General features: G+C 37.3%; 1 protein-coding gene across 1 annotated transcript in view; it reads left to right on the top strand.

The window, feature by feature from the left end:
* Positions 1–17,224, top strand: part of UBR3 (ubiquitin protein ligase E3 component n-recognin 3) — a 116,842-nt gene extending 99,618 nt beyond the window's left edge. The window contains exons 33-39 of the mRNA XM_065637380.1: positions 5,489–5,613; positions 9,147–9,254; positions 9,757–9,867; positions 10,709–10,885; positions 12,474–12,683; positions 14,114–14,253; positions 14,813–17,224. Of these exons, the coding sequence (XP_065493452.1) occupies positions 5,489–5,613; positions 9,147–9,254; positions 9,757–9,867; positions 10,709–10,885; positions 12,474–12,683; positions 14,114–14,253; positions 14,813–14,930 (989 nt within the window). The 3' untranslated portion in view covers positions 14,931–17,224. The remainder of the gene's footprint in view (positions 1–5,488; positions 5,614–9,146; positions 9,255–9,756; positions 9,868–10,708; positions 10,886–12,473; positions 12,684–14,113; positions 14,254–14,812) is intronic.
* Positions 17,225–22,378: the final 5,154 nt, after the last annotated feature.

Here is a 22,378-nt window from a genome sequence, read left to right as displayed (position 1 = left end):
AATGTAACCGCTTCAAATCTGCTAAGCATTAAATTGGAAATAAATTGCCATTATCTTTCTAATTTTTGTTTCATCAGAATGGTTAGGCAGAATAAAAAGAAAGTCATGATTTCTTTGTCTTGGGGTGTAGAATGCAGTTCAGAAAAATGGGTAATAACAAATTTGTTTAGGACTTTTGTAATGGGTGTGTAAGTCACAGAGTTGAACTTGATATCATTAGTTCTTGGTAGAGAGCTGAGGCATGAAAAGGTAAAATGGCTTGTGCAGGGTCACACGGCAGGTCAGTGATGGGTGAAAAAAAATCTACATTTCATCCAACTGCTTCCTGAACTTTCTGTGCTGCTTTGGCATTATTGTGGGCTTGGCTGCACTGCAGTATGCAGACAGGAGATTGATGCCTGTGACAGGTATTTCCAGTGTTTAGCAATACACTTAACTACAGTGCAGAAGAGGTGGTGGTGCAGTCTGGTGCAGAATGCTTTGCTAATAATGAGGGAAGAATCTGTAGGATTTAGAATCCATTAAAGATTTTCTTCCTCTTTTAGCATGGACAGTCTCCTGTAATGGGACTGGTTTTGCAGTGTCATTTATTAGATCCGTGGATGTATTCAGAGAAACAGTATTTGTGTCCTTACAGGAAACTAAACCAGTTCATCAAGTATTTAATCTTCACGTTTGTACTCAAAATCCTTTTTTTTACTATGTTTCCTACAAACACTGACTGCTCTGTAAGGAGGACCCAAACTTCTTCCCTTGCCTTTCAGATACAGCGTTAGGAATCACATGAACTACCCGATTCTCTTTTGAATGAGTGTTGGTATCTTTTTCAGTCCAACATTGATCAAAGCAATAAAAATGTCATCACTGTTCAGCCTCTTCATTCAGAGAGGAAAATTGATCTGAACACATCACAAAGAAAGAGCACGACAATTTTTTTTTTTTTTTAATGAGGTAAACATTGTGGTGGAGGTCAGAGCATTTGCAAGCACTTAACAATTTACAAAGTAGGGAATGAGGGAGTTAATGTGTGCCTCCTGTGTAGTGTGACCAGCAAAATAAACACTGCGTTCAAGATACTAAAACAACTTGTTAATTTTTTTTATTTGTCGCTAGAACATGGGCAAAGCTCTTAAGGGCTTCATAAGCTCGGCATTTTGAAATTGTGCAAGACTACATACATAATAATCCCCATAGGAGTTTCTGGTTTAATTCTGTGACAGTCGTGCAGAGGATGGACATCATTCATGTTGGTGTGAATTGGGACTCTGCAGAAAATAAGTATTTTGTTTTTAGAATTTCTAGATCCTTTCTTACACAAATAGAAAATGGTGTTGCATGTGAAGAAAGGTAGTATGGAAGTGGAGGCAGTGGCTTGGTAGTTAACAAACTTAAATCTGTCCTTGTAAATTGAATTCAACACCCCCCACCACCCCTTCCTGCAACACAATTTCTATATGCTGACCAAGTCATGTAATACAAATTGGACATTCTTCTTTGTTACCATCAGTTGCAAAGAATTTTATTTTTCCAGCACCTGACAGGGAGCCCTGTCGCCAGATTTCTAGAAGTGCAGAGTCTCATAGCTTCCAGTGATTTCAGTTTCTGCTTTGCTTTGAATGTGAAAAATATCGTGCTGTGGCAAAGTATTTAAAACCTGGGCTCTGGGTGAGCAGGAGTGAGCCTGAGGCTGCAGTAAGTGGCCAGCAATGCCTGGCGCGGTGCTCGGAGCATCCCTCAGCAGCCTGGGGCACAGCTGGGCCTTGCCCTGACAGGCCGCAGGGCTGCTTTGAGGAGATCTGTGATTTGGGAGCTGGATGTGCTCCAACTTGGTTTTGAGAGTTTAGCCCAACCACTGTGGACTGTGGGAGAGGTTTTCTTCTCTGGTGTGTAACGCCTACATTCACTCCCTTTCTTTTGCAATTCTGGTAAGCCCGGGTGCTGAAGAACCTGACCTGGATGTTCCAACACATTCTTTTTCTGTAAAGTTTCAATGACATGCAACAAAATGCAGCAAGCAGCACTCAGGCGAACGCTAGCACTTTTCTTTAATGATTGGATAAGGATCTTGACTAAATATAGAATGAATGTAATCAGCTTGAATGGTATCCAATTTCAGTGTGGAAGTTGAAATATTTATCTGTATCCTGGAACTTTCAATTTACCTTTCATGGATTATCTGAAGTTCAGTGCTGTCTCCCTTTGTTCTGAAGTTATTTTTTCAAGTAACTGTTCAAGCTTTAGATCAAGAAGAATATTTTCAAAGGTTATTTATATAAAGATGCCCTTCTGAATTCACTAGAAAAGGTCCTAGGTCCTTAATTTTGCATTTGGTTCACTTTGTGGATTCTTTCTGCAGTCATTGCCTGCCAACAAAGATCATCTAATTTTATATTGAAATTAAAAGATGCATATTGTTAGTAATACGTTTATTCATCTGCACATTTCTTTTACTAATGTTAAAATTAGAGTTCTAGAAGTGTTCCTTGTATAAACTTTATTTTTAAGGGGATTTGTTTAATGCATATAATAGATGGGATGCCGTGAAGTAATTTGGTTCCAAAAGCTCTAAAAATAAGAACATAAAAAGCATTTCTCAATATTATTCAAAAATAAGAACAAAAATTCTGCATTAACCTCTGTTTTGATTATAATGACCTACCCATAATAATATACCTTTTAGACTGTCAGAATATCAGATTAGGTTTTTTACATCAAAACACAGAAGTCCTGACGGCATTTTAGTGCAGAATGTTGCACAGTATATCATCTGCACCAGAAGGGACTGGCAGTGTTTACATAGTTTACCCCACAGCATACAAAGATACTAACAATCTTTAGAATTATTAAATCGAAGGGATGATGTAGCGAAGCCACAGCCTCCACCAAGAGGGCAGCAGGAGAACACCACGACTGTCAGAATATCAGATTAGGTTTTTTACATCAAAACACAGAAGTCCTGACGGCATTTTAGTGCAGAATGTTGCACAGTATATCATCTGCACCAGAAGGGACTGGCAGTGTTTACATAGTTTACCCCACAGCATACAAAGATACTAACAATCTTTAGAATTATTAAATCGAAGGGATGATGTAGCGAAGCCACAGCCTCCACCAAGAGGGCAGCAGGAGAACACCACGCAGCCCCCACACATGTTGTGAAAATGTAAATAAGATCACTCTTTGCAGAAGACAAAGTGTAACAGCTCCAGGTTTATGGATACCTACAGATGTCAAATATTTTGCATTCTGCAAATGAGAGATAATACATAGTAATGAAATAATCATTGATCCTCTGACTGGTGTTTTATGTCTCCCATGGGATGTGTTTGTGACTCTTCAATACTTGTTTTCAAAGCCTGGGTGTTCCTGACACAGTATGCTGCCTCTGAGCTGCTCCTGTGATATTTTCCTAAAAAAAAAAAGTATGCAGAAGTCAAGACTTCTAAAGGGTGACCCAAATGTAGGAGACAGTGTTTTCGTGTCCAATTCTGGCTTCTCCAAAATTGTAATTTGTAGTAATTAATGAGTCACGTACATGTAAGTAAATACAAGGACATAAATTTATTTTAAAAAACATAATATACACGAGATATATTTCCAGTGAGTTGAACAATAAGTATCAAGGTGGGGATAGAGACAAGAAGTAATAATATTTAACAAAAACCAGATTTAAAAGAATGTGATAGTTGTAGAGGGTGCCAAGACAGCCAGTGTTGAGCGCTGTGCCATCCCCCTCGGCAGAACGGGAGCTGGCCGGGGGGGGCTGTGGCAGGTCTGGGAATGCCCCCTGCGCTCCGGGGCTGCTGCTGCAGGTGCAGCCGTTTCCATTCCTGCTGGCACAGGGTACTGTTGGTTTCTGTGGCTTTTACCTGTGACTGGTGGAGATACAGCTCAGTGCTTCAGTTCAGTTCTAGCTACAGCTATAGACTGTAGCTCAGGCCAAAGAGGCAATTCTTAGAGTTCTATGACAGAATGTGGTTTATTCTGGTAGATCTCAGTCCTAGAAAATTTACTGGAAGCTTGCCTGCTGTTATTCTTTAGGAGAAGGGTTGCTAAGAAAATCGAGGTTTCTGCAGAGGGAAGAAGTGGGGCCTGGAGATCTAATGGCATTGGTGAATTCTCTTTCTGCGGGAACTGGACAAGAAGAAACATTATAATGCTACCTGCTCTAGAATGGGGCAGATGAAGTATAGCAGCATTCCTTGTCATGTGTAACAGAAGCTCCATAGGAAGATAGTACAGAAAAAAGTACACTTTTAATTACATAGTTACAAATGATCATTTAGGTGCTTAAATTGTGCTTATTGTATATACTCAGTGACACATAAAGTTTCAAAATCTGTGTCTGTGTTGATTTGTAAATATTTATTACATAAAAAAGCAATTGTTATTTCACAAATTTAATTATGTACTCAAATCCTGGCTAAGGAAGGAGAAGCAAGGAGTTTCATCTCCCGTACCTGCTTTTCATTTTCATATACAAAGCTTGTTTAAACCCTTTGGGAAGAAAGAATGAATTTAACCCAATTTCTGTGAGGTGCTTATGTAAATAAAATTGTTTTGCTTGACTTCAAAGCCTGAAAGGACTTTTTAAAACACTCATTTTTGCACACATTGTTTTAGATATATATTATAGTTATGTTTGTGCTTAAGGAATGGTGTAACTGATGAGAGAAACTTCTTTGATCTACCAAGATTTTAAAAAATTAGATAATTTGGGATGGGAAATACAACCTAAAGTAAAAAGAGAAAAAAGGACTGCTAGTGTATCTTCATTTCAGCCTTTTTTCCCGTTCCAATTTTAGGAAGTCTTATTTTGCCTGTGTTGCTAGCTTCCCCAAAAAGATTTCACAACCTTTCTCCTGCAGCCTAAGAGTAGGAGGTAATAATCCTTTAAATATTGTGAAAAATTATAAACAAATAAAGGTAAGTTCTAAAATGGCAGGCAGTCTTTCATCCTCCTTCTGTATTCACGTGAGGTCCAGTAATAGGTACTCGCCAAAGAGTGGTTTGCAGCAAGCCTTGTATGGCCGGATCCGTATCTGGAAGTGAAGAGATAGAAACTCAAGTGTGCTCAGTGTCTTTCTTGCAGAGATTTCTTTGGGAACTTATCTTTTTTGGTATTTGTACGAATGTAACTTACCCCAGATGGTTTAATCATTGCCAGAAGAGATGGTAGAATATGCATTTGCTTACATCTGCAGCACCCAATTAGTTGTAGCTATCGGTAAGCAGTAGCTTCACTCGATGTAACATTTGGACAAAATAGAATTTTGTAATATCACCAGGTCCCTAGGAGGAAGTCACTGCCGATCAGGATTAAGATGAACATATGGAGCAGTGGAAAATTACTTGCCCTGTACTTGTTCCGTTCACTACAGCTGCCGAGTCATTTTTGAAAGCCAGTAAACATATTTATGTTGTTTTGTATGTTTTGGGGATTTGTACTTTTTGTGTAGCACTTGCTTTTCATTTGTTTGTTTTACAGAACACTTTACCTGCATTATAAAAGTGCTGTTCACTCTATTGTATACTCAAGCCTTGGCAGCATTTTCTGTTAAATGCAGCGCTGAAGAAAGGATGGCATGGAAAGAGTCAGGAGCTCTCAAAAAGGTTGGTTAATTTATTAAAACATTTATGAGATTTTGCTTATGTATTTCTGATGGGAATGTAACAGGTACTTGTGCTTTGCATATAATCATTGCTTTTGCTTTGCAAAAACCCAGTGTTTTGTTCCTGTGTGTGCAATTTTTGCAGGTCTTGGTATGTGATGAGACTCAAGAGGTTCACAATGAAGATCTAGTTCCAGAACTGAGTTTCAGATTTGAGGCTGTATCTCTAAAGTTTCTGTCTTGAGTTTGTTGCAATGGTATTGGGTAAATGCAGCTTTCCTTCCTGCAAAATTGAAGCCTCTCTAGGTAAACCGTGGGTTGATCTAATGCACTGCTTCACAGGAAAAGCAGGCAAGCTTGTTGGTGGGGAAAAAAACTGTCGTCTTATTTTTCATGCTATTTGTGGCTTGCCATATAAATTTCTCTCAATATGTGGCCTAGAGGGCTCATGTGATAAAGAGGCAAAGGAGGAAATTTGTAGACTAGGCAGGTAGATATTTCACTATAGTTTCCTCACCTTTTGATAATATGTACAAGTGAAGTGAAGGCGCATCTTGCTATTTCAGTTCAGCTGGTTGAATGCCAGTTCCCACCGAAAGACACAGTTCCCTGCACTGGCACCAACATTCATTTAATCTCTCAGTTGGTTTTCTGCTCCATGGATTGATTCCCCAGAAGGTCAGAAGAGAGCCAGTGCCAAGGGAAAGGATGGAAGTGTGGGGCCAGGAGAGGAAATGGGAGGAGGAAAACCCCTTTATGCAGCAGCTGCGCCTTGGATTATGTTGGCAGTAAAACAAAACGCACACCGAGAAGCATGTCCTGCTTTTCACATATAAGTTGGATTTGTCATACTGGTCAGTCACAGCTCCAAGGCAGTGAAGACAAATTATCTGCTGGCCAAGCTGCTACTGTGTGAGATGTTTTTCTTCTGGATTTGTATTGAGCATTTGAGATCACTGGGCAGTATTGCATTTTGTTAGCGCTCTCTCTACCCCCTTCTTCTCTTAGAATTTCAAGAACATTTGCTTGAGATTGTTGCTGGTGACGGTTTTTTCCATTTTTCTGTTCACTTGAGTGATTCCCAAGTGATAGATAATTTTGCAGTTTAAAGTTTGTGGTAGAATGCATATGAGTAAAGTGTTACCAGCTTATATTCTTTTGTAGTCCATATGATAAACAATGACTGCCTTTTTCTTAGTAGCAGAGGTTGGAGTTCAGCTGAACATATATTTACAATGCTTCTTTTTCTGTCTACAGTGAGAAGTTTTATTGTATGAAAATAGACAGGGCATGCAGTAGCTGGGCTTGCTACCTATTAATACTAAGATGTTTTTTATAGAAGCATGTGAAAGTATTTGCTTCTTGTACTTGCTTCTATGTACTTGAGACTTGCAAATTATGATAATGGCTTACGTAATGGATTTATGAACTAGCCATCTCTCTTGATATTAAAGACCATTCCATTTTAAAGATATTCCATTTTAGTGGAATTTTCACTAATGTGCTGGCCTTTGCTGGATGATAAGGCTTAGTGGGAAGTAGTAGCACATTAAACAGTGTGTTACTGTGAATGGATATTGTGATTTAGTGTAGCTCAAATAACACAACAGATCAACTTCTATCAGTTTGAGAATTTTGACTTTTCTACTGTGAGAAGCCCATTCAAGGCTGAGTTTTCCAAGTGGGAGAGCAAAAGAGGTAGATAAGAACACTGCTCCCTGCTGATAAGTGCTATACTTACAGCATCTCACCCTCTCTTGAAAACATCCTCTTCCTTCTTCTCCGTCTTATGTAGATGATGTGTACAAAGGTCCAAATTCTGACAGCAGCTTGGCAGTACATGCTCAGGGTGATCTCTGTGTGGTCCTCAGGCCTTCAGGGACTCCTACACTTCATTCTTGGCTTCCATCCCACTCAAGTGATAACCCACCCCAAGTGCAGAGGCTTTGCAAAAGTCTGACATGCAAGTTTGCACTTCCTCAGATGTCTTTCCAGTTTCCTGCTCCTCCTCCTGCATAATGTGGCTGTCTGGATGCCATGTGTATGCAAGGGACTTCTGAGCGCTGAGGACTGGCCAGTGGCAGTCACACAGCTCCCTGCTCCTTTCTCCCAGCCCCTCTCTTCTTGAGCCTAGCCAAAGTCCTCAGATTAATTCTTGCTCTTTGCACATCACAAGGAAAGCTGGGGTTTAGTTTAGGAATCCAAGTTCTTCCTTTGAAATTTCTTGAGGCCCAAATGGTTTAAAATTATGGTTCAGGCTGGCTTTTTCTTATGTGCTATAATATTGACATTCTGATCCCAGGATGACTACACAGATCACACCTTACTTACCTTTTGTTCATCGATACTGCCAAGTGAAGTGACTTTTACAGTTTGGTGTTCCAGACATTAAACATAAGCAGAAGTTTTTCCTCTGTCTTCATGCTGAATGATCGAACAATATTAAGAGTTTAATTTCTCAGCAAGGCTGGGAGGTGGATATTCTACTTTTGATTCCCAACTTCACTCTAGTTATCTTTGCAAGGTGCTTTATGGTGTCATATGAAGAACACTGTAAATGCCTGTGGAGTAAACTGCCAGGAGTAAAGTAGACGAAAGGTTTGTCCTAACTGCCAATTCAAATGTGTGGCCTTCTGTTTCTTAGACTATGAGCATAAGCAGCAAGTCTGCCTTCCTGATGCTGAAAGGTGAAGACCCCATCTAAAATCAACAACTGTAATTGATGTCAAAATGCACTAAAGAAACGAACCGATTAATTATATACATTGTTATGTACTGAAGCCTTTATATCTTTAATCTTACCTCCTTGCTTTGGGCTTTTTTAAAGAATCCCAGTAGCATTCCACTCCCTCATTGTTTGTTGTGTTGATTATATACTAACAGAGATCAAAATTCACATCCAATCATGTTTTTCCTGGGTAGAATTTGTTATGAATTAGAAGAAAAATATTTATAGGAATACTGCTTTCTATTTCTGATGGCTTGCTATAATTGCCTTTAAATGTAAATACTATTGCACAAAGTTAAATGGCTATTTATTCGTTCCACTAAATACTTTTTCCTATCTGTAGTAGATATTGCTCATTCCAAACACAACTTTCCATTTTGTGATAGACTTGTTGCAGTCTAAGATACATAGCAAGTGTTTTGTAATTCATTCTAGATGGTACATTTTTTAAAAATTACTATTTTTTTAATTAGTTGTATTTGAATTCAAATTCTGTCAAAACACAAAGAATCCGAAGAGTGATTCTTCTCAGTTTTAAAGTAAACAGAAAAAACATGACAAATGCAACCTTATAAAAGTGTTTTCATATAACACTCAGTTTAGAATATATGTAACTGAAGTAGCAATTCACATTTCACTCTGTGAGCTTTCTGTAGAATTGTTTCTTTAATACAATGTGTATCTTTGTAGGACAAAATGTATGTGTTGATGAAAAGGAAATGTGCATCATCACTGTTACTTTTACAGGAACTTTTTCTCCTTTTCATGACCAGTGCACTTTGGATTTCTTTCTTTCTTATTTACAGAATACATCCAGTGGGGAAAAATCTTGGGAAGTGTTGCTGGGTCACGTGATTAGTGAGCTGTCTAAGGGGAAGATATATGAAGAACAAGAGACTGAAGAATTAACAGTGGTATTGGCAAATCTCTTGAGAATGTATCTAGCATGTCCCCTTTCTGTCTGTTATTTAAGTTTTTCAGCCTTGTTGTTACAATAATTTTTCTCTGATCTTGCTAAAGACTGCAATACAACTCTTTATTTTCTAGATCAAAGGACATCCCTTTGAGACAGTTTGCCTGTGCAAATCTTTTTTACTAACATCATATGTGGCCAGTGCTTTGTTGAAAAAGTTATTGACAAACACTACTAATAATTGTGGGGCTTAATCATATGTATGAATGACCTTTCAGAAACTTGGCAAACTGAATATTTAAGTAGAAAAAACATTTGTCAAGGGAGAAAGAAAACCCACAGAGTTCTTTCAGATTATTAGTGAAATGCTGGCCTACAGAAGGTATTTTTGATGCAGTGGTTTATATAGTATGCTTAAAAACCATTTGGTTCATATTGGAGTTTCTTACATAGGAGACAGTTTTTCTGGGGCAGAATTCAGTAATTGCTTCTTTCCCCCGCAGGTAAATCCTGATTCTGTAGAGTGCGATCTGCAGCAGTTCTGCCTGCCGTTCCTCAGGATCACAAGCCTTCTTCAACACCATCTTTTTGGAGGGGATTTACCTAGTTGCCAGGTACAGATTGAGAGGAGCATGCTCAAGTGTTTCCATTTAAAATCTAGAGATGAAAAATTAGACTTTTCAGGTGTCTTTTTCATGGCATATATTTCCCATCCTAAGATTCTTTTTATTATGTTTCACACCATTACTCTGTAGCAGTATTTCTCTTCCATACATTTGTTTTCAAGGCAGCTTCCCTGAAAAATGGTACTCTATCCTTAAAGTTCAGCAAATACAGGCTTATTTTATTAGATCATAGATGCCTATCTTATAAAATACCAACTTACTTTTAAAACTTATCCAGCTTTTGCAGAGATGTCATAATTGCCACACAGACTGGAATTCAGTCTTGATTTTCTTTAATGCCTGTTAATACGTGGACTTCAGAGACATTGCATTAGTGGACAATTATGTTTCAGCTCCCTGACTGATTTAAGTAGAGTTTGTTGCAGGTCAGCTCCCTCATTTCCTTGCCTCCAAACCATCTTATCTCTAAAACAGTTACAAACCAATATGGGATGCTGAACAGGAAGAAAATTATTGGGGAGTTTGGGGTTTTCTTTTTTTTGTTTGTGTTTGTTAGATTTGTGGGTTTGTGTGGTAGTTGGGTTGGGTTTGTTTGTTTGTTTTTATTCTTTTTTTAATTCTGACCATTTTTCTTGTATTTTGAGCATCCAGTTTGAGGTAATCTGGGAAAAATGGAAGATTTTCTGTGTCTCTGAACATTACTATTAGCATTATTATACTAGAATGTCTTTACGGTTTTTATTGGAATAGATGCATTTTTAATAAACTATTTAAAAATTCACAGTGTAGATATTAATCTAAACTTCTCTGGTTTCTTATGTTGTAAAAGGAAGATGAAGAATTCACAGTTCTCGCAAGCTGCCTGGGTCTTTTACCATCTTTTCAGTCGGCTCATCAGTTCACCAGTGCCTCTTGTCTCGATTGGCCAGTGCCAGCATTTGACATGATATCACAGTGGTGCTCAGAATTGGTTTCGTTTTCAGATGCACATCCAGATCAAGTAAAGGTATGTTGCAAAATTATTCTTCCAAAATAGTACTGATGTGGAAGCAGCTCTTCATTGTCTGATTCACTGTGCACACACACTGTTGTTTTGGATAAGGATCTGAGAAACTGACTTGTAAATGAGAGAGAAATTGTAACTGGAAATACTAGTTAGTGGATATGGATTGGATCGGTTAAAAACAAAAATAAGAAAACCTATCTGTTTTGTTTGTATCTTTTTTTTTTTTATATGATTATTGGAGACAGAAAATAGAAACACTATCCTTAGATGATACTAAGTGTACCCGTATCTTCTGCACCTGAAGCATATCAAGGACATGTAGTAGAAATTTTGTCTTTTAAGAAAATACCAGAAGTTTTTCTTGGCTATTAGACATTATTGATATTTTTGAGCATCTTTAGTTGCAATACTGAAAAAGATCAAAAGGATAAAAATGTTTAATAGTTAACTTATAAAAGACAATACATCTTCTCTGAAGGTGAAAGAAAGAATACCAAGACTTGAATCAGTGCAATTGGAATATCAGTTGTGAAATGTTTCAACATCATTGCATTGTTCTTATGAACAAGCCGCATCTCAACAATTCAAGTCTCCCTCTCCTAAGTTTATGGTGTCAAAGAGGCAAGCCAGATGTGTTCTGCAGTCTGCAACATGATCTGCACCTGTCTTTGCATGTTTGTAGGCATGAATTAGGCTATTGAGGATGAAAATTTGAATACTCCACAGTTGCTGCCAATTTGATAGGCATGTGAGGGACACTGCAGTGAAACTGATAATGTTCTTTTCATGATTGAAAAGGAACTGGGTACAAATGCATATTTTCCTTTTTTGTTGTTGTTTTTTTGTTTGTTAAATTTCATACCTTGCAAGAAAGATCCCATCTGACTCCTATGCTCACCAGTTATAAACCCAGTAAAAATGAGTAGGTTGAACGAAAACACATTACTGTCTAAAAAAAAAAAAGGACTGTTTTTAAGAGCAAAAGAGAAGACTTAGGCTTTGAAACCAGTATTTAGGTAGTGCCTGCCTTGCCAAAATTCGTGAGTACTGGTAAGTTCTTAATGGCCTCAAAATTTATATGTGCAACAGAGTTTTGAAAATCAGGCAGATGTCTTAAAATATCTTGTACAGAGCCCAACTTCGGTTCTGTTTTTGAAAGTTTTAGTGTAAGTTTTAGCTAGGAGACAGCTTTTGTAGTTAGTGCCAGGGTTGGGCAGTACTGTGTTGATGTTGCCAAGCTAGCTTAGTGTAGTGACTGGGAGTTTGCCCTGTAGATCACTCTTAATCCTCTTGTTTTAGCTATGAGGATTTTTGTGCTTGAAAAGTGCCAGATTTAGAAAACAACCTTGGAAAAAGGCTAGTGCCCATTTCATACCCGTTACAAAAGATGAAACATGACCACAGTTGGGGAGGGCATTCAGCTAGAGGCAGGTGACTATTGCAAGGTGACTTTTGACTTCTAAATTTGTGAAATGCAGATGAAATGAGAGATTGTTCAACTGCATGCTTCCTTTCTTTGGTATTCTGTTCTCTTAGAAAAGATAAATGCATGTGTAGAACTGATATATTGTTTTTCTCTTATTTGTAGATTTTGCTTATCCAGGAGCCCAAGTGGGACTTGCCACGCCTCCTTCAGTTGCCCGAGAATTATAATACCATTTTTCAGTATTATCACAGAAAGACTTGTACTGTTTGTACCAAGGTTCCTAAAGATCCTGCCGTGTGTCTAGTTTGTGGTACTTTTGTATGCTTGAAAGGACTATGCTGCAAACAACAGAGTTACTGTGAATGTGTACTGGTAAGAGAGAGTTAATTCAAATTCTCTTAATTGATTGTCACACTCATGGATAATTTTTAACTCCGTTGCTCAGTTTCAATGGTTTTCATTCCATACTGTGTTTGTATAATGTTTAGTGCTTATTTCTGATAGATGGACCTAGACTGGATTCTAGAGAACAGTTTTATTCACCTTTTTAAGCCCATGGCCTAATTTCACCTGTGTGAAAAACTTGTACAAAGCCATTGTAACCAATTGAAATTCATATACATTCTGATTGTTCATCTGTTATTTTATTTTTCCTCTGTTTTGTTTCCTTGATTTCTGCATACATAAGAATATCAATGTATGTGTTTGGGTTTTTTTCCTTTGATAATTTCCGATATACCTGACCATCTACTAGTGGTCTGCAGACTATAGCTAGATAAGCATCATTTTAAGGCCTTTGACTTCAGTTCAGAAGCAAAATTTTCAAGTCAGCAAATATGTAATTTCTTTCAGGAGCCTGAGTTGGACAGCATCTAGTATTATTTTCCTGCCTGTGATAAAGGCTGGAACGACAGGGGTTTTACAAAGCTATGAGTGGAATTCATTGGGGAGATATTTACAGATGGAGCATAAAATCAAACCCAAAGAAATTTCAGAGGGATCCTGGATCTTTTTGAAATTGTTTTACTCACCTTTCTCTCTCATACTGCTATATAGGGTGGGAGAAGGAAGGGTAGGCAAAACTTAAAGTAGAATTAAGTTATGTTTAAGGTGTCAAGCTTCATGAAGACAGGAAGCTATATTTTAAAAGAAATCTGTATAATTAATTATATTTAATTACAGTCGATAGGATTATAGCCTCTAATTGTAATAAAACTATAGAGGAGGAGTATGGTTTTTAATTGCTAAGGTGAATTGATTAATACAAATCATGCTATTCACAGAGATGAATGACAAGCGAGAATTATTAAAAAATTTTTTTACTAGATTTGTAGAGCCATAGATTACATCTGTGAGAATGGACAGAGCAAGCAAATGTTTAACAATAGAAACTATTGTAAAAGAGATAATGTTAAGTTTTGCTGAACACTTCCTCTTATTTCCGTCTGTGAAAAATAATTGCTCATGCTACACACTTTGTTATGCAACAACAAATTCAAAATATTGTAGAGAATATTTTTGCTCATTTTTGTTAGGTAATTGTGGTTTTACATGATAACAAATATCCTCCCTTTTTGAGCAGGGAGCCACTTTTGTATGCAAGTGTTATTATGGCAGCACAAGACATGGAGTTGAGTAATCGTTTGCTTGGAGAGCTTTGATAAACTATTTCTTAGTAAATAACAGGTTGTATGGTATTTGAAACAAAACTAATTACTATTTTAAACATACTTTTGTTATAAATTTGACAGACACTGACAGAATCTTTGCCTTCTTCCCTTTCTACATCCATAATATTACAGCATTCTCAGAACTGTGGAGCTGGAACAGGAATATTTCTTTTGATTAATGCATCTGTAATCATTATCATACGAGGCCATCGTTTCTGCCTTTGGGGTTCTGTTTATCTAGACGCACATGGTGAAGAAGACAGAGATCTTAGGTAATATTTTCATCACAAGTGTGTTTCATTATTACTCCTTTATGTAGTTCAACTTAATGTTATGCAATACTCTACCTTCCTTGAGTGGAAAATCCACATTTACTGCAAGCCGGACTGCCTTTTTTCATGCCTTTTTTTTTTCGACCTAGAGGTGGTGTTGTCATGATCACTGAGCTGTACACACCAGGCACCCAACAGACAGATTCCCATGTTGCCATTCCCAATGACAGTCAGTTCTCAGTGTTGCATTGGGAAACACTTCTCTCCCAAAGTTGTTCTTTGGCCTTTAATCAAATGACACAGTTGGATTCCAGTGCAGGGAAGGAGCGTAGCTTCCAAGCTACACGTGCCTGAGCAAACAAGAGGTGTTTTCTGGATTCTGCTATCCAAGGGGAGGAAGGGAAGTTCCAACAGTTATCTTATTAAAAACAAAACCAAAAGCCCGTCACCAATAAAAATGCATGCTTCCTCTGGGCAAAAAAAGTATCGTATGTTCATTATATAATAAGTAATCCTTAGTTTTTCTCTTCTTTTTTTTTTCTTTTTTTTTTTCCTACAGGCGTGGCAAACCTCTCTACATTTGCAAGGAAAGATACAAAGTACTTGAGCAGCAGTGGGTATCTCATACCTTTGATCATATCAATAAAAGATGGGGGCCCCATTATAATGGCTTGTAAATCATCATCATCTACACACCATATCATTGGTGTTGCCGTGAATGAACGCATCTTGACTGACAATAGCTTTAATTGAATGGGAGTTTAGCTCTTTGGCTTGGGGTGGGCATAAAAGGGAAATGGAACTTTGACAACATGTGAAATTTTTGCAAGATTAGCTGCTGTTGCTACTGAATAATGATACAATAATTTGAAATTAAATCCTCAAAATCGTGTGAGCAATCTGATTGCACTCAGTAGTCCATTTTTCTTTTGTTTTGTAAAGCTCATTATTGTTAAGAAGCACAATTTTACTTAACAGTTGTTTAGAGGCTCCAGGGATAGCTGTCAGGTTTTTTTTTTTCTCTGCATGGAGTTGAGTTTTTAGCAGTTTTTGCTGAAACAGTGTATATGTCTACTACATCTACTAAATACGTTGCATAAAATTTCTTTGCCTTTTTTGTGTTGGTTTAAGGTTTTTGCTTGATATGCATTTGTAATTAGACAGGATTTGTAAAATGGTTGTGAGACTGCATGGTAACAATTGGTCTGAAAGTTGAATTTTGGTGAGTATTTCACTTATCATGAGAGGTCTATTGAAATATTTCAGGCATTACTGAAAACTTTTGCATTCTCAGGAATTTTTTTTTTTTCTCCATAAATAAGTGAAATAGCTGTAAATTAGGTATCTTAACTCCTAATGTATTCCAGAACGCACATTCTTTCTTTTTTTTCCCCAGAAAGGAGATTTTTTTTCCATATCAATTGAATAAACTGTTAAGTGATAACACATACAGAAATTGCCGTATGTAGAGAATTTGTATGGTGCCCAACATAGCAGATCCCAGTTGGAAGCGTAACAACCATAAGCTTGCCTGTCATTTCAAACCAGATGTTTCAGAATGATTGGGTTGGAAATGTGCAGGCTATTCTACAAATGAAACATAATTTTGTATCTTTACTGTCATTTCAGGAGGTTCCTCTATATTGTATTTGTTTAGAGTAATCACTGTTCTTTCTGCTTGGTTTCCTAAAAAAGAAAAAAAAATCTGAGAGAACCTAGATGAACAGCCAATGCGTGTGCAGCCTCATTGGATGAATGCCAAAACAGTTTATGCATAGAGGGCTAGAAAATTGATGAGAACAGGCATGACTGGGCTAAACCCCACAATGTAAGTAGATAGGAAAGATTATAGGTAAAATACTGGTATGTAATATATTGCTACTAATGTTTTTCACAAGTGTTGAATATTTGTTGGCTATTTCATACAGTACTACCAAGCAGTTCCTGGTAGTTTTGACTTTCATAGCTTGTGTGTAAAATAAAATTTATATGTGTAAAATAAAAACATCTTATGATAAAACCACATATACAATGAAAACAGTTCCCCAGTGGAAGTCATTATCTAATGAAAAGTGTATAGGGGAAATAAAATGACTGTATAGCAATCAAGGAGAACAGACAGAAGGAAAAGTAGGTAAATATAATGAGCTTTTCTGGATACTTGCAATTAAAAAAACCCCACAATAAAAGATGCTGGTTTTTATACATACATATAAATATATATATATTTCAAAAGTATTACAGCACTTCCTGTAAGATTAGAATTACTCTGTTTCACCAACTAAATGGCTGTGTCTTTTCCAAAATACTACTTTTTTGATACTGTATTATAAGTTCTGCCTGTAATATTTTTGCATTGCTCATTATGAATATCAGGCCATTTTGTAAGTGTGGATAAAGAGCAAAAGGATTCTTTACATCTCCAGCATAACATTATTACAGGGCTCATGAACTTGACTAATCCGTAGTTTGAAGCTCCAATGCTATATTTACAAGAAATAATGTATCCAGAATTTGAGTACTGTGTTTTATTTAAAATGGAATGTTCTCTGGTTGTGCAGATGGATGTGAAGTAAAACTATTAGCCTTAACTTCAACATTTGGGTATTTGAGAGTTTATTTTAGTACTGGTGAATTAGTCACCAGTCAATTTAAAAACAACAACAAAAAGATCACTTGGTTGAAAAGTTGTACTTGAATATCCTTGCATGCTGCTAAACAAGAATTTTGATTTCCCCCGTAACTTTTTTAATCCTACTTTATTAAGCTAACCTTGAAAAATAACAGGTCCCAACTAGAGTGGTGTGTGCGTGTATTACTCAAATGTTCTGGTGTGAAATCCTGTATGAATGATCATTTAAGTACAGTACATTACTGTAGAATCTAAATCTTTATAACACATCAGAAGAGTATAAAACTAGGAATACAGTAATCGACATTGTAAGATATGTTAATAAAAGTCTACTGTCAATCTGTGTGTTTGTGATTTTTTTTCTCTCTACCCCACTCATCTAAAATGCAATTATTATTGAATTCTAGCCAATAGCCAGGCAGTTATTTAAATGTCAAAAATTGATGCATGCGACGTTCTTTTCAGAGAGAGTGAATGTGGTATGTTTTTTTTCTTTTTGTTCCTTAAACACAGTCATATATTTTGTATTACTAATTTGATTATTTTTACTCATAACTATACCACTTAAAGTTGGGCTTAATTTTATGCCAGCTATTACAGTGTTCCTGCTGCAAAATGCTGAGATTAAAACGCTACGTTGAGAAGCTGTACTTCTGGGAAAACTGTACTTGATCTCTTCTGTCAAATCTGTTTCTGGAATAACTTCAGTTTGATGAATATATATATTTATGTATTTTTCCTTTTCTTTTGACCTTTGAGAAATTCGGTGAAACAGTCTTGTTTTGACCTTGATCTTTGGATAACAGCATCTTTTTTCAGTGGTGGCCTGCAGCTTTCAATGAATATTTTCATCACCTCTGCAATAGGAATCTTGCGCAACTCACAGCATTTCACAAGCAAATGACATTTTTTCCTTTAAAAAGAGGGGTTCTGCTACAGTGTCGAACAAATGCTTTGCTTTACTTCAGAGCCAGGTGAGATAAGTTTGTGCTGTCTGTATAGCTGCCAGAGGAGACGGTGAGTTTTGTGCTGATCTTGATATGGTTTAGGTCTAGTTTTCATGTAACCCTGATTCTGCAGTCCTGCTTTTCACTTCCATTTCTCAGCGGCGGAGGTAGTGATGAACAGAGCTTGTCTGAGCATTAGCCTTGATAAGAATGAAAATATGCTGTTTGCAAAGTAAGAAAACCACAGGAATGATCTGAGCCAGTGCATGGAAGTTCACAGCTCTCTATTATCAACTGTGGGGTCTGAGGGAGTGCATGCAATCTGAGGAGGTGGCTCTGCATGACAAGTGAGATCCATGCTGCTGGGCTGAAGGCCATGCTACAGGAATGTCTCCTTTTGGTAGGGCTCAGGGCCTCCAGCACCTATTCTCATGTTCCCTCACATGGGCACTTGTTTGCCTGCAAGTGCTTTTACACTTTACTTGCCTCTTTGGCCACTCTAATGTCCTGCCACTGCAGTTGTAATTTTGCTAGGCTGTACTAGCTATTAATTCCTGGAAATGGATGTCCTTAAATAGGAAAAGCATATTCTCAGTGGCGTCAAACACTTCATGAATTCTTAGCTGTATAAATGGCCAGGGTGTTTTAATAAACTAAAAAATCCTTTTTAAAAGGTTTTTAGGTTCTTTTATTCACTGTATCATTTGTACTTTCTTACCGCTAGTGCTATTGAGATTTAATGCTACATGCTTCAAATATTGTGTTTCTTTGAAATACTACTGACAAAGCAAGATTGAATCTTGTTAAATAAATGACAGTTCCAAAAAGCTAATCTTACTACCCTAAAACACGATTTTTGCAACGTACGCTTTTGCATGGTACAGGAAAATGTGGAAAAAACTCCACTCTCTTGAAAAGCATTTTAAATTTAGCTCTGAGTCCCAGTTAAAATGTCTCAAAATGAAAGGACCGTTATTTGAAAAGCCATTTCCTGTAATTCTGTCACTTGATGTAGAGCACGCTGGTCTCTTAATTTGTGAAAATGGAAGCTGGTTCCATGGAAACCCCTCACATCATTCAATGATTTACTACCCAATAAACAACTTGCTGTTCCTTTAGTCTTTATCCTTTGTATGTATCACATGAATGGTAAACCTTTCAATTTCCAGTGAGTATGGCAACAAATGTCTTAAGGACTTGTGCTAATTTGGTTTTGTTTTTTTTTCTTTTCTCATCTGCTGTCATGGAGCAGGAATTTTCTGAGAGAAAACTGTTTTCCTGTAAAATCAAAACTCCCTCAGTCGATTTCTCGTGCTGCCTGTAATGTCTATGCTATTTTAGCTCCTGGAATTACACGCATCATCTACTGTCTGATATGTTTCCCATCGAAGGACTACTTTCAATGCATAACTACTAAACTTTTTAATAATTTTGACTGAAAACAATTATGTTGGGCTTATTCCTCATTGTTGAATTTTTTTTTTTTTTAATGTTTCAACCAAAAAAAAAGGCAAGATAACCTTTCAGAGATTAAAACTGAGAAAACAAAACAAATGTATTGCTTCTTTCATTTTAAAAAACAGTTTTTCTAAGTGTTGGGCATATCTACTGTCTCTATGCTTTGGCTTTTAAATATGGTGACCAAATGCGTATGGGTCACAAAGTAGAATGGAACTGCGTGCTGAAGCAGTTACCAAATCAGAACAACGTGTTCTTGGGGATTACACATAAGTACTGGCAAATACCTAAAGCAGATAATGAGCCTTTGTTTTACAGGTGTCAAGGAATATCCTTTGCACTTGGCTCTTGCCACTTACACAGCTTACTGTGAGAAGGGTTTTCCTTCTGTTTCCTTGAAAGGCTGGGGCTCTCTCCATGTAATGCAGCCACTTTTTTCATGCCTTTGTTGTCTCCATATTGCATACACAACTACCTTATTTGTGTAGGATTCCACAACAAAAGAACCCTAAAACAGCTGCAAAGCCCCCCACAACTGTATAACAATACTTTGCAAATAAGATTGCATTCTCTCAGAGTGCTTTATGCACAGGTAGCCAGGAGTACAGCTTGAAAACTAGGTTGTAGAGGCTGTGGCTGCTTTGTAGCTCTATGGTGCTAGTCATTTTAGATTTGTTACACGTCAGCTTTGAAAACTTAAAACTCATTTTACATTTTTTCCAAGGTATCTCCAGAGGCCCAAAAAGATACTGCCTGTGTTGTAGAACAACTTCCATTACCCTCGAGAGTTTAGTACAGAGCTGCTGTTTTAACCTCAGAGAGCTCTGTAACAAGGTACTTAGAACAGCTGGTGTAAAGTTATGCATCGTATAAACTATGGACATGCAGGTTTTATTAAACTATGATTTTCAGGGCAGCTGATGGGACTGTTAATTATTGTTTCATGTAGGTTCTCTAGCTGTCCTCTTTATCCTGTTGGTTTTGTCTCCCACTTAACTTGTAAGCTCCTTTACAGCAAGGAACACCTCCTGTTTGGTTCAGTAAGTAAATGAAATAAGTGCTGCTCTGTAATGGTAGACCAACTGGTGTTACAGCAATCCAGGTAGCAAGATCTGCCATCATCTATGAAATACAAATGCACACAGGATTTAAGTGAGATATGGCCCTTTCATCCCTTTCTTAACTTTTTGCATGTTTTCATGCTTTGCTGCCTCCAACCTGAAATGTCACTCCTTTCTACACAGATATTTTGGCAGTATAAAAATCACTAAATTAAAATTGATTTGTTTCCCATAGTCAGCAGTGACCCCGGACATGATAGCTTTTCAATATCTCTACTTTTTTTTTTTCTCTACCAGAAGCTGCTATGTCAAGAAACAAATATCTTTTGAGAGTCAAAGATGCTTATTGCCTTTTGTAAGTCTAGTGCTGTATTTGTACAATTGATACTTTCCAGCATGTGACTGATGTCATTCAAATAACCTCTAGACACCTGGCTATTCAGAAATGGCTCATACTTCCACTTTATCCCTACTTGGATTGTTATTTTTTATTCATGTGACTCATAATCGCAAGTTTTCATATGGAAAACTTTCCTTCTAGAAGAAGAGTATTTAAAAAAAAATAGATGGGTGCTATTTTAGTGACACACATTTCAAAGACCGGGATTCTTTGTGTTTAAATTGTAGGCAGAATTAGGGCATATTACTGTATTATTAAATATAATTTCACAATTTTAATCTGTCTAAAGAAACACGTAAGAAATCCGAAACAATCTCAAACTAAGGTACTACAGTAACTGCTCTTCTGTGTGAGTGTATTTCCAAGGATGCTGCAATACAATTAACTGCTGCACAGCTGTGTTGGGTCTGGTTCTCAGAAACACAGGTCAAAAGACATGTTACATTGGTGAATACCAACAAGGTGGTTCCCCTAGCAACAATAAACAGAAGAAAGCTCAGCCCATTCAAGTGATTTAGTTTGTAAGTGTGCGGCAGCAAAGATTGATTTTTGAACACTACAGGAACCCATTAGCTGTAAGAAGAAAAGCAGCATGTAAAAAACTGTATCTCTCTCTTACCCAGCATTGCTATTTATTAAAATTGTATACAGTGTAATTATTGGGAATTTGCATAGGATATTCTTAAAGTGAAATACCATTTTACTTTTTCTTTCTGCAGCTTTTAATTTTCTATTCTAGTGGGGAAAAAAGAATGCTTTACGTGGAAAGAGGAAAGGAGGAAAAAAATTGAGAAATGGACATGATTATTTAGATAAGTTCACCTTCCAAAGTTACTAATCATGTCCTGCATACGTACTCAGGCCTAGCATTTGAGTGACATAGGCCACTCAGTGCTTCAGATGTTCATCCACTAAGGATAAATTCAGATATTTAAACATAATAATTATGCCAAGTGTGCCCAGCAGTAATTCCTAATGAAGCCATGAGAGGTTGTAACCACACTCTCATATTACTGCTGCCTCTGTGAAGAAAGCTGTACAAAACAAGACGAAGGGTTACTCTTAGGAGCATCATGTTCCAACTCTGCAAAAGTAATAAAGGGTAAGTTTATGGTATTTGGGTAACCTGACGTGTTCTGGAAGAGCTACACACTAGGAACCACAAACTGTGGTACGCATTGCTTGCCAGAATCTCTGTGGATCCTTCTCTTGGCAATTGGTATCTAGAAGACATAGTGTGTAGGTTCTTCTACATGTATTGTTTGTTGTTGGCTTTCAAGTCCTCTGAGTCACCTTTCCTCTGGAGCTTACTGCTGGGAATGAATCCAATATAATTCTAACTCATTATAGTTCAGTGATGCTATTTACATTTCAGTGCTGTCTGTATATCAGATATTCCATCTCCCCCCTTCTGTTTCCAGGCTCCCTGAGGTCTGCACTTTGTGCTTATGATTTGTAAGGTCTGGACTATGGCACTTGAGTCTTGGTTAGAACTGTTACACTGTTGAACTGCTTCTCTTGCTTTTTCCCCATGCAAGCATAATTACTCTTTAGTGCTGTGCTGCTACCTACATGGTTTTGTTGCACTTCTATAGTCCTTATCTGACTGCTCTGCTGCTGCTGGCTT

Source organism: Caloenas nicobarica, chromosome 6, assembly GCF_036013445.1.
Source record: "Caloenas nicobarica isolate bCalNic1 chromosome 6, bCalNic1.hap1, whole genome shotgun sequence".
Classification (NCBI taxonomy): Eukaryota; Metazoa; Chordata; class Aves; order Columbiformes; family Columbidae; genus Caloenas; species Caloenas nicobarica.
This window is presented reverse-complemented; position numbering and strand designations above follow the sequence as displayed.